This window comes from Carya illinoinensis, chromosome 2 (assembly GCF_018687715.1).
Source record: "Carya illinoinensis cultivar Pawnee chromosome 2, C.illinoinensisPawnee_v1, whole genome shotgun sequence".
Taxonomy (NCBI): domain Eukaryota; kingdom Viridiplantae; phylum Streptophyta; class Magnoliopsida; order Fagales; family Juglandaceae; genus Carya; species Carya illinoinensis.
This window is the reverse complement of record NC_056753.1, coordinates 28110233-28127708: the sequence shown is the minus strand read 5'-3', so window position 1 is coordinate 28127708 and position 17476 is coordinate 28110233. Positions and strand designations below refer to the sequence as shown.

The 17476-nt window shown below is 31.5% G+C and overlaps 3 protein-coding genes across 3 annotated transcripts; all 3 read left to right on the top strand.

Annotated features, from left to right (window-relative positions):
* The first annotated feature begins 10619 nt into the window (after positions 1–10619).
* On the top strand, positions 10620–11660 carry LOC122301855. The gene is made up of 2 exons (XM_043113222.1): positions 10620–10997; positions 11145–11660. Exons 1-2 carry the CDS (start codon positions 10620–10622, stop codon positions 11658–11660), a joined length of 894 nt encoding a protein of 297 aa, XP_042969156.1.
* A 27-nt stretch (positions 11661–11687) lies between these two features.
* On the top strand, positions 11688–12977 carry LOC122301854. Its single transcript, XM_043113220.1, has 2 exons — positions 11688–12468; positions 12541–12977. Exons 1-2 carry the CDS (start codon positions 11688–11690, stop codon positions 12975–12977), a joined length of 1218 nt encoding a protein of 405 aa, XP_042969154.1.
* A 33-nt stretch (positions 12978–13010) lies between these two features.
* LOC122301853 lies at positions 13011–13613 on the top strand. The gene has a single exon (XM_043113219.1). The coding sequence runs from the start codon at positions 13011–13013 to the stop codon at positions 13611–13613; it is 603 nt and encodes a 200-aa protein (XP_042969153.1).
* The last annotated feature ends 3863 nt before the right edge of the window (positions 13614–17476 follow it).

Below are 17476 nucleotides of genomic sequence, written 5' to 3'. Positions count from 1 at the left end.
AGCCGGTTCACAATTAAAAATTAATTTTTTTTTTTATGTAAATTTAATATTTATTTATTTTTTTAAAATGAAATATATAAGACTCATATTCTAAGACTGTCAATATTATTTCTTATAAATATATATATATATATATATATATGTTATATGAGACCATAGATCCACTGAACTCCCACAAAATTAATTGCAATAGATCATTAATATATAATTTGAATTCATATAGATTTATACGTTCTAAAATACATGACCATGGAAGGACATGCATGCATTCCTGGCTGATAGTGATGATCACCAAGTGATCTGATTAAATTGCTTAATTAGATCAAGAGGGTAATTAAATAAGTTTTTTTTTTTTTTAAATGAAGAATAGAACTAGTACTTTTACAAATCTTCGATTAAAGAGACAAACATCAAGCAACCAAACCAATGAGCAGATCAGCAAAATCATATATATATATATATATGCCATGACATGCGCGCATGATCATCATGCCCAATCGTTTTTAGACAAAGTGAGTTTTTAAAGTAAAATATTTAGCACATATATAAAGGAAAATAGTAGTGTTATTTGAAGGTCTTACACCACACATGCACCATCTACATACACCACGTATTGTATATAAATATATAGCTAAGCAATAGTAGGCGCATGCAGATATCAGTACTTGAAGCATTTTGTTATCGTTAATTTGATTGTCAAGACATAATTGGTAATTAAAAACAAAGAATTACGCCTGCAAGAAAAGTTTATACTAATTTATATATTTGTAATTGATTCAGAAAAAATGGAGCCACCACTTACGTTTCTGTGATGGGAATATTGGTACTACTGGAAGCATATTCTAGAATATTGAAGCCTATAATATCCTTCTTTCTTTACTTTATCAGTGGAGATCCAAGCAGAGGGATAATGCTTCGGTATATGGAATATTCCTAATTAAATAAAGAAATTTTTAGTACTGAAACGCATATGCAGGGTTAGAGGGAAAAACTCTTACGTATAAACATCAGCTAGCTTAAACCAGTTTATATCAGAAACTAATTTGCATGGAAGATTGGTGCCCACATTACTGCTGTGCTTCAGTAGTGCTAGCTCATCTTCCACAAGCCACAGCGGGCAGCTCTCGGCCGCCAGATACGTGTTTTGTGAGAATACTGGGTTCTAATCATTTTACCATATATGGGGGTTGGCGGCCTGATGATCAATTTGTCATGTTGTGTTTCGGTTTGGAACAAAACGCACGCACGCACGTATATTATACGTACGTTTGAGGCAATATCGATCACACGCGTGTTCTTTAGGATCTACGATGCGCGGGTTTTGCACCAGGTGAGTGCATATATGGCTTGAGACAAGTCATGGGAACCACAACCTCTTTGCATCTTTATTCAAAACGTGCAATTTTTTCTTCTGTTTTCTTCTTTTTTCCTCCGCCCTGAACGTCAGTAGTACTGCAATCAATATATATATATATATAAATATATATGTATATATATATATATATTACGTAGAGACGACTTTCTATATATGTTTGGCTTCTACAAATGATACAAATTAGCATGCATGGACCATATATAATAAAGTTTGCATAGTGGCAGCCACGCGTAGTTTTTAGATCAAGTACTGTTGATAGCTGACTAATTAAGCATTATCAGGATTTTATTATTATATATATTATATGCTGCAAACCCATCTCTCAGATGTCAAAAAATATTAATGCCAGTAATATTTCTGTGCGTGGATGCGTCATGTATAGATTCCTTGCCAGAGTATCATGTATGCATGCAGTACTCCATTTGCCTTGTAAGAGTACCCCTACGGGCTAATTAATCTAGACGATCGATCTGCAGGGACTGTAGGAAAGTTGTTTCCTACAGAGCAAGGGACAGAAACACTGGTTTTAGTGCGATTTGCTGATCATAATGGAAGTGGATGGAGCAAATTTATCCAACACTTTATATATTTCTGAGTGTGCATGACGTTGGAATGGATCTCCTTTTTGTGTTCCCCCACTAAGACAAGCCGGTACTATTTGTGATTAAACTACTAACCATAATTAGTTCATTTTCTATGTGTATCTTTGCTATGGTCAGAGCGTTAAGTTTCCACACAAGGAGGAAGATCAGATCAATGCCCATGTTGTGTAAGCATGAAAAGCTAGGCCGTCTGTCAAGATTTCTCATGTGTATAGGTAAGGTATATAATGAGGCTGCTCATGGCCTAGCTAGACATGTTTGGATTGTTGATCACATTCAAATGTGGTGGGACGGGTTCCCAGACTTCATCACTCAGGCCATTTGGCTTGATATTCGTCTCGTCCTGTGGTTTCTGTTTTAATGAAGATGTTGGTTATAAACAAAAAAAAAAAAAAAAAAAAAAAGCTAGGCCGTCCAGATAACTTTTTCATGTTAATTAATGTGCCACTAATGTAAGTGACCTAAAAAATATGATACATCTACCACTAATGTACGTGACCTAAAAAATATGATACATCTACCACTAAAATTACTTTTTGTCTCCATTTTTTTTCTTTCTTTTTTATTCCCCTTTTATAAGGAGATGATGTTGTATATTCTTTGTTCTTCCCATATTATAATTATTCCTCTAACTTTTGGGTTTTTATTAATTTAATCCTTGGTTCTGTAGTGTTGATTTCGAGAAAAGAAAGTCAATGACTCATGGTACGTGTAATGCATTATCGTTTTGGATATCAAATCCTCTCCCTCTCTGGCTGACAACCAAATCCCACGTACGAGCACATATGACATATTTATTCGTGCTTGAACCTGGTACGTAGCACGTGAAGTGCGTCTTGTGTATATATATATATACACACATAGATGGATCATGATTCGCATTTAGTTACCTTGTACCATAGATGATGAAGAATTTAATACCAAATTAATTAAGAGAGTCACCAAATTAAATTGCATATCTACATGATTCATGTGATCAATTCAAAAGAAATGATATTTAGTATGCAAGTGTTGTGCAATTATTTAAAAAAAAATGAATAAATACGGCACTTACATAAAAAAAAAATTAATTTTTTAACAGTAGACTCTACTATTTTTCAAAACGACTGCATGACACTTGTACATTTTAAGACTATATGTGACATTACTCTAATTCAATTTGTTATGTGTTGCACGAAGATTGATTATCACTGGCTAATCTGAAAATGCTACGAATATTGATTACATGATTAACAAACATGACTTGCATTAATGCATGTCTAGTATTACTCCTTATAAGTGACAAAAGACAACCACAGCCTATATATATCTATATTAATATTTAAACCATAATTCATTTACCTTGGTCTTGCTAAAACCCTAGTTTGACTAGTGCACAAGTTGAGATCGAGGTGATCCCAAGCTATCGCGCAGACGTTACATGAATAATGATATATAGTCATATAATTATTTTATTAGTCATTTTATAACCAACCAATTAATGTGATAGTGTCAGGATGCGAAGTACCTGACTTGTCTTAGGCCTTATTTGGATTAAAAAATAATCTCAATTCATCTTATTTTATTTTATATGCTTTAATCATAATAATTTTTTTAAATTTTTAAATAAAATATAATAAATAATTCAATTTTTTAAATTTTAAAATAAAAATAATATTATAATAATATTTTATTTAACTTTCAACTCTCACCTTATTATATCTGATCGATCAATTCAACTCACTGTTCGAATTTCTCCTTAATTAAGCGCACAGTTATATATTTCTTTCTTCTTTTGGGCAAGTAAGATTTGCAAAGCAATATATAATACGTACCAACATAAATTCAAGGATTGATTTATAAGATTGAGGTAGATCACATCAACTGTCTTTTCGAGATAATGGAAATAGTGATCAATGGAAATTCTTCCGAGCTGTTGCGTGCGAAGGAATGGAGGACTAGCCGACTAGGACTGTGTTGTTACGTACCGATGCCGTCACACATCCACATGCAGGATGGAGAACTTCGTGTAATTTGTACGTACAAGCTGGATCGAGACAATATTGTGGTCCAGAAAAGATATATGTATTGAACAAATTAATAGCTAGAGGCCTCAGATTTTAGTGGGAAACGTTGAAGTGCACTAATCTGCTATAATTAACGTGGAAACACGGCCAATACCACTGAGTATTATATTTTGGAGGAGGATACAAAACATGAAAAAGACAATAGCACTGAAATAATAAAGCAAATCATGATCAGGAATGAGAAATAATGGGTGTAACAGAGTTCTTTGGACCATTGTTTTTGTTGGTGGCAACCTTCTCAAAACCTGACCCCAACTTGTACAAAGCAATCCATGTACTCCTGTTCAGATTCATTGAAATTCTAATAAAAAAAATGCAAAAGCTTTGCAATAGTCCATGATTTCAAAAGCTCAACCAATATTATGTGCAAAATCTGATTGATGTCACCAGGAAATTATGCATGACTAGCCAATCATACTCACCGACATAATTATCATGATATGTGTAATACACTGAAACACCCATTACAGACTTATACAGTGTAAGCACCCAATTATAAATAACATCAATGGATCATATAAAGTTCGTTCCTTGACAAATGTGTCCTAATGATCCATGCCAAAAGGTCAAGAAGATAAAATATTGGATATGAATTAATGCACAATATTTTTGAAAGAATTCATGCACCACGCGGTAATGCATCATGTGTTCTCTTTTACACGTACGTGGTATCAAACATCAGTCATCAGGTAGTACTACTTCTGATCTACAATAATGGATTTTATTTCTTTTTTGCTTAGGATTAGTAGATCATATGCCTCGACAATTAATAACGTGACTATCTAATTGGCTTGCATTGTAGTAGCTTCATGTTTATTTATTTGATGCAATGATCGATCATGCGTCAACACTTTTTCTTCTTTTTTTGGATGGTATTTTTATATTATATATATATATATATATATATATATATTATATCATCCTCTCTTATTGATCTTCCTAATTGATTTTCCACTATAGAGTACTAGAAATATATATGCAAAACTAGCTCTGATACCATGTTACCATATAGAGTACTACATGAGACCCTTTTTCATCATTTTACATGTAAATTGGACATTACGGATCTCCATGCGCCAAGTTGAGGGGGAGTATTGACGGTTGTCATATATTGACAGTTGCCATATTTTTCAGATTTTTTATCTTCAGAATATTAGTCATCTTAATTCTAGAAATCTGCTAATTTGTATAAATTAGTCTACTTACCTTTTATACATATTTCTATACTTATATAAGTTTCTTGTACATCTATATATTTATAAAGTGATACACAAATGAATATACGTATATATTTACGAACCGAGTTAATATAAGTTTTTAAATATATCTCTCTCTTGAATGGGCCATAATTTCCTACAAATTAATTTCTAAGTAAAACTCTTTTCATAACTAGGAGAGATATAGATATAGTACTGCGTACACTCACTGCATTAAATTATGTTTGTCTACGTATATATAACAAATGCTACCTATATTTATCCAAATTATACAACAAATATACCATCTAAATTAAACCTATAGTCAATATTGTATTCATCCAATGCTATAACCATCCAGTATTTACATAACCAAGTTTATGAGATGTGCAAGAATTAGCATTACACTCTAGTTTTCTAATAGGATTTTATTTCTAGTACTCTATAGTTGGAGACACATGCATATAAGGGCCTCATGTACTCCAAAGTTTACAGCTTTGAGGCATGAGAATTTTGAGAAATATCTTTCCCTTCCATGTACTCATGTCTTCTGAGTTTTGATCTCTTTTATATATATATATATATATATATATCATCTTCTCTTGTTGATCTTCCTAATTGCTTCTCCACTATATATCATGCAAGTGAAATGTAAGTCGACAGGGCAAAAATGCAAGATGGATATTAATAGGGTAGCTAGCTAGGCAGATATATATATCTTCTATATATAAAAAGTGCCTATAAAACAGAATTTGTTGTTTTAACAGAAAATCTTATTTCACCGTTAGTTTTATTGTTTCCGTTAAATATCTATTAAATCACCATTTGTGGCCATTTATGTCAGTTTTATTGTTTCCGTAAATAGCTATTAAGCTACCGTTTGTGGCCATTTATGTTAACTGCTTGAATTCTATTATCTAATAATTTAGAATCTGGCAAAAAACAATGCCAAATTACAAGTATATCCGTTAGTGACCATTTGTCTGTTTGAATTCCATTACATAATAGCTGAAAATTTTGTAGAGAAATAGTGGCAAATCATATACGCTGACTCTAAGTAGGCATACCATTGTCTTTTCCTATACATTATAATGGCAAAACATTATAATAAATTACAATTTGAAAAAACTAGAGTCCCATTTGCTCTTATTTTTCCCCTTTTGTACGTGCGCCAGCTATTGAATTTTTGAATATTGTTCATGCATTGGAATGGAAGCTACACAAAAAGAGAGAATATAAATTATAAATATGTGAAGGCAGATTTTAATCACATGTAATAAAAATTTATAATAAGTTTTTATAATATACAGTATAAGTTATAATTTATAATAAGTTACTTTTTATGTTCATACCTATAGGCAGGGAGAAATTAGCAATTTCAATCACTTGATGAGGCAGTCGAATGGCCAAGCAGTGCAATAGTCATGTTCAAAGTCTGAATACCAAGAGACATTTCGTAGGAACTCAAGAGGCATTGAATGGGGTTTAAGAAAACCGTTCTATTACTTTTACTGCAGTGGTGCAAACATTTGAAAAGTAACTGGTACCTTTTATTAGTTTCGATGCATTGGTGCTACAGTTTCAAGGAAGATTGAAAAGTGAGTAACTTTCTTTTGTGTGTTTATAGTATAAGCCTATCTACGCATTACATATGTTTGTTCATGTTTATCCATGCTCTGTCTCTCTCAAATCAGGTGTGAAGCAGTGCAGTGGTGCAAAGGTTTGAAGATACATTAAAAAGGTAAGTCTTACTACCTTTTGTGTGTTTATATTATATACAGTATCTATGCATTTGATATGTTTGTTCATATTTCTAAGAAATTAAATAACTAATATCATAAAACTTAGAGATTGTAGAACTAATATCAAGCTCAAAAATTGAGGTAATAAAAAGTCAGAAAGTACCTGGAGAAGTGGCTCATCCTATAGTAATAGATTGTAGGACCATGAAAATAGCACTATTATCAACAATATTATTTGCAAATTAGAATTTGATGTTTGGAATCTGGCTCAAAAGTCAGCGACTTGAATACTTACTTATACATGCTCTCAACAGATTATATTCTTAATCAGCAACATATATACTATTGAGTCTCTACCCAGTCCATGTGCCGATCAATATTTCAAGACTTACCAGATTATTACATTAGGATAGAAAGATAAAAAACCCAAACACAGAATTCACAACATGCAAATCCACAAAAGCAAGAATTAAAAAATAAAAATTAAAAATAAAAACATCAAACGACCCAAAAATGCATCTATTTAAAAAAAATGAAATGAGAACCAAAAAACATCCAGTCGATCGAACAAAAAATGTGAAAAAAAAACCCAAAGACAAAACTCAAAACATGCAAACCCATGTTTAACATAAGAAGCTCTGGGATCTAAAAAATAAAATGAAAACTAAAAGATCTAAATGAACACATATAGATCTGAAGTTGTTTGCAAAAAAAAAAAAAAACAAACAAACAAAGAACTTCTAAGCGGGAGAGAAAGAAAGAGTTGTAAAATAAGTTTAGGTTTTTACCTTGCTTCTTAACTCCTTCTCAAGATGAAAAATGGAGGGCTGAAAATGGGTTTAGAGAAAGAAATACAGTCTACCATCAAGATCATTGAAATATAGGGAGAAAGAAAGAGATCTGGACGGAAGATGAAGTTGTTTGAGAGAGAGAGAGAGATCGAAGAGAGGTGGGGAGAGAGAGGAAGGGAAATCAGAATTAGACAAGAAGAGAAGTTTTTGTGGGCGTAAAACTGATTTGAAAAAAAATATCCCTGCCAAGATATCACCATCATGCAAGCTGTAAAACACCTTGAAAACAACAAATTTATAACTTTACACCTATTTAATTTTACTCAAAAGATAACTAGAAAAGATATGATTAGTAGTTAATACAGAACTCGTCAAACTGACTTGCCACTTTCCACCATTTCACCCTCTCGCTGAGCTCATCCTCAACACATGTCAATCAAGCTGGTGTTTCATAATTTTTTAAAATAATTTTTTAAGAATTAAATTATTTAATCATCTAATTAGAATAAAAATTTTATTATTGGGATTAACTATATGTACCAAACAAATTGCTCTACCCTGCCAGCTTTTATTATTTAAAATATCATATATGCATATAGGAAGGGAAATCAGAATTAGATAAAGAGAGAAGTTTTTGTGGGCGTAAAACTGATTTGAAAAAAAATATTCCTGCCAAGATATCACCATCATGCAAGCTGTAAAGCACCTTGAAAACGAAAAATTTATAACTTTACACCTATTTAGTTTTACTCAAAAGATAACTAGAAAAGATATGATTAGTAGTACATACAGAACTCGCCAAACTGACTTGCCACTTGCCACCATTTCACCCTCTCGCTGAGCTCATCCTCAACACATGTCAATCATGCTGGTGTTTCATAATTTTTTAAAATAATTTTTTAAGAATTAAATTATTTAATCATCTAATTCGAATAAAAATTTTATTATTGGGATTAACTATATGTACCAAACAAATTGCTCCACCTTGCCAGCTTTTATTATTTAAAATATCATATATGCATATAGGAAGGGAAATCAGAATTAGACAAGGAGAGAAGTTTTTGTGGGCGTAAAACTGACTTGAAAAAAAATATCCCTGCCAAGATATTACCATCATGCAAGCTGTAAAGCACCTTGAAAATGACAAATTTATAACTTTACACCTATTTAGTTTTACTCAAAAGAAAACTAGAAAAGATAGGATTAGTAGTACATACAGAACTCGCCAAACTAATTTGCCACTTGCCACCATTTCACTCTCTCGCTGAGCTCATCCTCAACATATGTCAATGAAGCTGGTGTTTCATAATTTTTTAAAATAATTTTTTAAGAATGACTCTATATGACTCTATATAATAATAATTATATGATTTGATTTATCAAACTTATAAAAGGAAAATATAAATACCATTCATTAAGTTATAAGTAATCCAACGTGTTAAATCAAATCATATAATTATTATTATATAGAGTCATTTTTATTTTTTGTTTTGTAAACGTGACATTAGTCTGTATTTTAATCCCGTGATTAAGGCAACAAAAAATCAAGGTGTCAAGAACTAAAAAGACACACACATGCATATATATGATGTTTGTTAATAAATTTCATGTGGTTGTCAGTTGCTACTTTTTATTTATTCATAAAAATAAATAAAACCCATAAATTTTTAATAAACAGAAACTGCAATTTGACTTGAGCATAAAAAGTTGTATAGATGCTTCAGTTCATACAAAAATTATGATATGAAACATCTAAACATATTTATGTAGAAATTCATAAAACTTATTAGAAAAACCTATAACAAAAAACAGAGTACAAAACAACAGCATTGATGTTGTTTTTCAGAATTGAGGCATAAAGCAACTCATAGGTAATTAGAATTGAAATCAATATAAAACAAACACAGTACTATTATCAACAATATTATTTACCAAATCCATCTATTTTTTTGCTTTTACATTCTAATTGGTATATTATAATTAGGCATAGATTCAAACAATGCAAACACAAATGCATTAAACTGGAGAAAAAACTGTCAAAGTTTTTTAGAAAGTCTCTTTTTTTTTTTATTTTTTTAATGGGTAATCATTAGATAGTCTCTTTTTTTAAGTCTTGCAAATAGGTTGGTTTGGTTTAGTATACTCAAGGTCTAGGACTGATCAAGAACTTAGCTACATCAAAATAAATATCAACTCAACAATTTCAGTAAGAAAAATTTTCCTACCAATGAAAAACAAAATTAAAATAATGACATGCAAACCAAAAAAATAAAACCCATAAATTTTTAATAAATATAAGGGACAAAACTTGCATAGGACTTTAAGAACCAATAGTGTCCACCGATACTTCTTTAAAAGCTTAACATTTGTGACCAACGTGTATTCAATGCCTCCACATCTACACAAGTTGCAGCAATATAGGTAGAAAATGATGATGAAGATCAACTAAGAGGACGTGACATTTTTGTCTTTAACCATTCTGGTGGAAGTCATATAGTTTAGTACTATTTTGGGTGTTATGATCCATTGCAATATCCGTTATTATTTCCATTTGGCGATGTTGGTTGGCATCAAGGGATTGAAAGGATTAGTAGAGGAAGGAGATCTACATATAACGAAACAAACGGATCAATAAATCCCCAACAATCAGTGACTGCAGAAGAATTACTTGCAAGAGAACAACGAGGTTAGATTGCAGTATTAATATTCAAAAATTTCATTTAGTATGTACGTCCAACTTAGTAACGTTTCATTCACATTCAACTTTTGTAGCGTCAAACAAAAAAAGGAAGGATCCAATTGTTTCATGCCGTGAATATTATTGCTACAAATTACAAATTAGAGAAGATGTCAGATCAATTTTTGCTACTTTCTGGTCGACTATTGCAACAATTTGTAATAGATATGTATGTTAAGATCGAGACATCAAGATTAGATTATTTTAGGAAGAAGCAACAACATATTCGATCAGAGTTATATCAAGGTATTGTTGATACAATTACGCTTGGGGAAACAAACGTTTCTAATGTTGGAAAACGGATTATACTGCCTTCATCATTTATTGGAGGTCCAAGAGACATGAGAAAAAGATATATGGAAGCAATGGCTTTAGTTCAGCGTTATGGCAAACCAGATATTTTCTTAACAATGACGTGCAATCCAAATTGGAAAGAAATTACAAATGAACTACATATGCATGAGGAGAGTCAGAATCGACCTGATTTGGTTGCTCGAGTCTTTCATGCAAAATTAGAAGAATTAAAGGATCAATTATTCAAGAGAAAAATATTTGATCAAGTCTCAGCATATGTCTACGTTATTGAGCATCAAAAGAGAAGTCTTCCACATGCGCATTTTTTAATTATCTTACAGAAGGATTGGCAGGTCTATGTGCCTGAATCTTTTGACGAGATCGTTTCAGCAGAGATACCTGATAAAAATACAAACTTGCACTTGCATAACGCTGTTGTAAAGCATATGATGCATGGGCCATGTGGAGTGTTGAACCCATCAAATGTTTGCATGAAAAAAAAAGGTTGTTGCAAAAGTAATTATCCAAAAGATTACGCATCTGCTACAACCGTTGGAAATGATTGCTTCCCAATATATAGGTGTTCAAACAATGGAGTAACTGTCAAAGTCAGAGGTCAAAATTTAGATAATCGTTGGGTTGTTCCATATAATCTATATCTGCTTGCAACATTTGATTGTCACATTAATGTTGAGATTTGTTCTACGATAAAAGCAGTCAAATATCTTTATAAATACATTTATAAAGGACATGATCGTGTTGCTTTCAACTTGATTTCTGAACAAAACAATCAACAAGTTGATGAAATCCAACAATTCCAATCGGCCCGATGGATTACTCCCCCCGAAGCTATGTAAAGGATATATGGCTTTACTATTAATGAGATGTACCCAGCAGTGTATAGTTTACATTTACATCTAGAGGATCAACATCCAGTTACTTTCCGAGCAAATGATGATCTAATCAATATTGTCAACTTAGATCGTTCTAGAAAATCGATGTTAACAGAATTTTTTGCATTAAATCGAGTAGACGAGAATGCAAAGAGATTACTGTATAAAGAATTTTTAGAATATTATGTTTGGAACCAACAAAACAAAGATTGGACTCCTCAGAAAAAGAAAACTGTTATAGGCCGTATTGTTACAGCAAATCCATTTGAAGGCAAAAGGTATTATCTACGGATATTGCTAAACCATGTAAGAGGACCTTTGTTATTTGACGATCTCAAGATAGTTGATGGTGTTGTGGCTCCAACATTTCGCAAGGCAGCAACAATGCATGAGTTGCTACAGAGAGACAGTAGCTTAGAAGATTGTTTACAGGAATCATCTTTATATCAAATGCCATCCAGTTTGAGACGGTTATTTGTAACAATATTGGTTTATTGTAATCCAACCAATCGGATGGAGCTTTGGAAACGCTTTGAGCAAGATATGTCAGATGATTTCAAATCAACAGAAGATTCTATATCAAATGTAAGAACTCAAGTATTGAAGTCAATTTCTTTTACAATTGAATCAATGGGGAAAGACATTAATTCCTACCATCTTCTTGATGATGACATTTGCTTCGATGAAGAAGAATTTCAATCTAGAGAAATCGATGATGAATTGGCTGTTGAAATTCTAGAAGAAGATATTGCCGCATCACAATCTCTTAATAGTGAATAACGACATGTCTATAATGTAGTACTGGAAAAAGTATTTGCAAACCAAAATGCTACATTCTTTATAGATGGCCCAGGTGGGACAGGGAAAACATTCCTATACAGAGCACTTCTCGCAACAGTACGATCAATAAAATTAGTAGCACTTGCAACTGCTTCATCAGGTGTTGCTGCACCTATTCTTCCGGGAGGTCAAACAGCACACTCACGTTTTAAGCTTCCACTTGATACTGACGAAAGAAACACGTGCTGTGTCAGCAAACAAATTGCACTGGCAAACCTACTACGTGCAGCAAAATTAATAATTTGGGATGAGGCTCCAATGACAAGAAAACAACACATAGAAGCATTTGATAAGATGCTACGAGACATCAATGATTCAGATGTAACATTCGGTGCAAAGGTTGTTGTTTTCGGTGGAGATTTTCGACAGGTTTTACCCGTGGTTCGTAAAGGAACAAGACAACAACAGGTTAATTCCAGTTCGGTTTATTCCTATTTGTGACCTACATTGACCAAGTTTCAATTAACTGAAAATATGCGAGCAAGATTTGATCCAATTTTTTCAGATTATGTGTTAGAAGTTGGAAACGGAATGCCGCCAAACACAATTGATGAAACCATAAAAATTTCAAATAGGATGCTTATTCCCTCTTATGATGACAGCACTTCTTTAGATCATTTGATAGAAGATGTTTTCCACAATATTCATGAATATTCAATGAATATTTCAACTATGATGAATCGGGTAATATTAACACTGAAGAACAATTATGTTGACGAAATGAAAGCATTGTTGATTCATAGGCTCCTAGGTGAAATTCAGCGATATTACAGTTTTGATGAGACAATAGATGCATCTGAACAATCAGTTATGAAAGATTTCTTAAATACTCTAACCCCAAACGGACTTCCGCCTCATGAATTATTACTCAAGAAAAACTGTCCCATCATGCTACTTAGAAACATTAATCTTTCAGAATGGCTATGCAACGGAACCCGTTTGATTTGTCGGCCTTTTGATCAAAATGTCATAGATGCAGAAATTGCAGTTGGACACCATATCGGAAAAAGAGTGTTCATTCCAAGGATGCCATTCTTACCAAATGTTGATGAAAATAGTGGTTTTCCATTCAAATGAACTCAGTTTCCTATAAGATTAAGTTTCGCAATGACTATAAATAAGTCACAAGGACAGACATTGGATTGTGTTGGGATTTATTTACCTCAGCTAGTTTTTTCACATGGTCAATTATATGTAGCTTTATTGAGGGCAAAGACATCATCTACAATGAGGATTCTAATACGACCAGTGTCCACTGAACAACGTGAAAAGAATTGCACAAAAAATATTGTATTTACAGAATTACTTACATTATCATGTTTGAATTAATGTTATACAGGTAACTAGATTTAATTGTATAGTTTCGATTTATTGTGTATTATAATATTCTTCTCTATATATCTAATATTCAGTCATTTATTTAAATGTCTTCGTCATTTATTTTAGTAATTTATGAATTTAAATTAAAATCTGTTATACTTATACATATGATATTTTTGTATATGAAAAGGGAAAAAATGTGGACGGTGTATACATCAATAAAGGATATCATTCCGAAAACAAAAAACTGGAAGATTAAGATGATCGTTGCGGAAAAGTCACCTCAGTGAATAAGCTAACGCACAACAGTGAAGTACCAAAATTTGATATTAATTGATAAAGATGTATGATATTTGTTAGCATATATTATGTTTCCAATTTTCAATATCCTTTGAAATTAGAGGTTCTTGCATTCTATGATATTATAAAAAAAATATCAATTACATTAAATTTATTTATTTATCTTTTTACGACATATTTTGTTTAAAAAAATACATAAATTATTTAAAATAATTAGTATAGTAAAATAATCCTCATAATTTTATATAATACACTACTAATCACAATTATTTTTATTATTGGATCAGGGAAATCGAGTGCAGGCGACAATGTTTGGAACTGATATTGACCCTCGGGAGAACACTTTAAAAATTTTACAGTCCTATTATATCATCGATGCATATGTCAAACCAGTAGATCCAAAGTACAAAATTGGAGAATATCAATATCAATGGACCCTAAACTCAAAAACAATAATAGAAGATGTTCCACAGAACGAAGAGCAAATAGATGCACCGAAATATGAGATTGTCTCATTCAAGGACTTGGAGGCTTATAGAAGGTCAATTGGAGAAATAGGTAATTTAATTTAAATTTTATTATAAATTAATTATCAATAAATTAACATTTCATATTTAAATATTTAGATATTTTAGTTGTCGCAATCAAAATCAAGCCAACTAAAGAGATAATGACAGCATCTGGACCAACAACGATCCAGGAGATATATGTTATTGATGAAAGTTAAAAAAATCCTTATAACTTCTCATTTCTTTTAAAATTGAATTCCAATATTAATTTAGGAATATTTTATTAACTCTTTTAATTATTTCAATTTTGTAGCTTGAACCCCATATGTTTGACTATGTGGGGTCGATTTGTCCAAGACGAATGTCAGAAAATATAAGATATTATTGAAGATAAGCCGATAATACTTGGAACAAAAATATCTGTTGGATCATATAACGGTATTTATAATAATAAAACAACTTAGATATTTTTCCATAGCATATATACTAGCACTAATATTGATCTCAATTTCATCAAATGATTGTCTCTATCATCACGTCCATCAAGTATCTTTATAATCAATCCTCTTCTTCCTGAGGCTGCAGCAATGAAACAATGGTAATTCTTGAAAATTAACAATTACATATTAATGCATTTTTATTAGAGTTATTTATGTGATTTATGTAATTTACATGTATATTTCATTTCCTTACATTATTATTCTTTTCTGAATTTTAAGGGCGGAGAATAACGATTTGATAATTAAAAGTATTATTGCAAGATCCTTGACATACCCATCTGCACCATTGTCATCTGTTGGTATTCGGGAAATTGTGAAGAATTGTGATATTGCAGAGTTGATTCAGGGTTTACAACCCATGGCGGTAAATATTATTTTATTAGTAAATATTATTTTATTAGTAATAAATTAAAATATTTACACAAACATTCATTCTAAAAATTGATTATAATTTAATGCAGAAAGTAAAATTCTGGATAAAGGTGAAGATAAATGTTATTGACTTCACCCAAGTATTTTATTACATGTCATGCATTGGCTGTAATAAAGGAACTGGATATAAATACAATGAAAGCTTCGTTTGTATGTATTGCAAAAACCATGGGGTCTGCAAACCACGGTTGTATCTTATAATTTTAATTTAAAATTGATGTCTAATTTAATTCATAATTTAACACTATTCAAATTGAAATTAATATATTCAACGCATTTAAAGTGCTAGGGCATATGTTGAACTGGACGATAATACTGGAAAGCTAGCTGCTATTATGTTTGGTGAAGTAGCAGAACAGGCACTTGGTTGTTCAACAGTTGAATTGATAGAACGTGCTGGAGAGGTATCTCTTTAATTTTTCTTCAAAACTTAGGTTTTGTTATAATGAATTAATTACAAAAAAATTGGGTTTTTTTTTTATTAATTATGTAAACCTATTCAAAATTTATTTTGTAGGAAAATCGATCGTATGTTAAATGCATTGCAAAGAAATTATCAAAAAAAATTTGGAAGATTCAAGTCTATGTAGATCCAGAAAAACTGAAGGAAAAAAAATATAGGCAATTTAATGTCCTCTCTATTGAAGCAGTGCAAGATGAGGAAAATGTTAGATCGTCATCCTAAAATTAAAATTATCTCAAATACCTTTCATAAAACATGGGCGATATTTATTTATAAGACAATGTTATAAATTCTATTAATGGTCTTATTAATTATTTGACAATGTTATAAATTCTATTAATGGTCTTATTTTATAATATATGATAATGTATAATTATTTATCAATTACATAAATATTACATTGATAGTTATTTAATTAACCAAAAATATTAACTCTTTATTAATAAAAAATTATTTCTTAACTAAAAAAATTAAATATAAAACGTGTATTAGAGGTTGCTTTCATATATACACGCATGCATGGGGCAGGCTGGGTGATCTTTTCGGATCTCTAAATTTGCATGCAAAGTCTCACTCGCCTCCTATATATTTACTCTTCACAATTACGTAAGAAAATGTTCGTACTGAAGCAAGCCCGATCCTACCATTATGAGATTGATTTTGACCTTCAATCTGAACGTACGACAAGAAAGTTCTTTGTCAAAGTAGCCGACATGCATGCATCATATTGCATGCGATGCCTCCTGATCTTTGTGGACTGGAGACAATTATAAATGGGCAGGTGGCTTTTTCGTATATATTCACACTTAACTCACTGGAAACGTTTATTAAGCCAAAAAAAAAAGGATCATTAATAAATTGTATGGTGTCCGAACGGGTATGAAGATTGTCGTTAAGAGGACTATAATTCATGTTCAGCAGATGCCACATTTAGTCAATCTGGGACTAGATCTCTATTATATATAGGATATCATATTATTTAAAGTGTAGATATAAAATAATTTTTTAATAGTATATGATCATCATGTGATAAAATAAAAATATCAGTCATTCGAAATCTAACATTCATTAAACATTAATTGATAGTCTAGAATAGAAGAGAGATAAATACATTAAACTGTAGGTCTTATAACATTCATTAAACATTAATTGATGCATACTGCTTGAAATATTCGCTCGGATAATTATAAATATTATAAATTCTATTTCATATGTGAGACTTTATACTCCTTCAGGGATCCAAACTGTTCGCTGACAACATAATTGTTATTCCAACCTGCCAAAATGCGGGCATTTGCATTTCCATGTCCAAAGTTTGAAACATGGACGTACGTAGGCGCGCAATATTTCAATTACCTTGGGCCACCCAAGTGATAAATATGAGCCCACTTTAAAGAAAGCAGCCCAGATATATGC

What these genes read in the sequence shown, in the direction of transcription:
- LOC122301855 (XM_043113222.1), top strand. Translation starts at nt 10,620, where the DNA reads ATGTCAGATCAATTTTTGCTACTTTCTGGTCGACTATTGCAACAATTT. An exon ending in GTCAGAATCGACCTGATTTG is followed by an intron (nt 10,998 to 11,144) that starts GTTGCTCGAGTC and finishes ATTATCTTACAG; the next exon opens with AAGGATTGGCAGGTCTATGT.
- LOC122301854 (XM_043113220.1), top strand. Translation starts at nt 11,688, where the DNA reads ATGTACCCAGCAGTGTATAGTTTACATTTACATCTAGAGGATCAACAT. An exon ending in CGCATCACAATCTCTTAATA is followed by an intron (nt 12,469 to 12,540) that starts GTGAATAACGAC and finishes CATTCTTTATAG; the next exon opens with ATGGCCCAGGTGGGACAGGG.
- LOC122301853 (XM_043113219.1), top strand. Translation starts at nt 13,011, where the DNA reads ATGCGAGCAAGATTTGATCCAATTTTTTCAGATTATGTGTTAGAAGTT.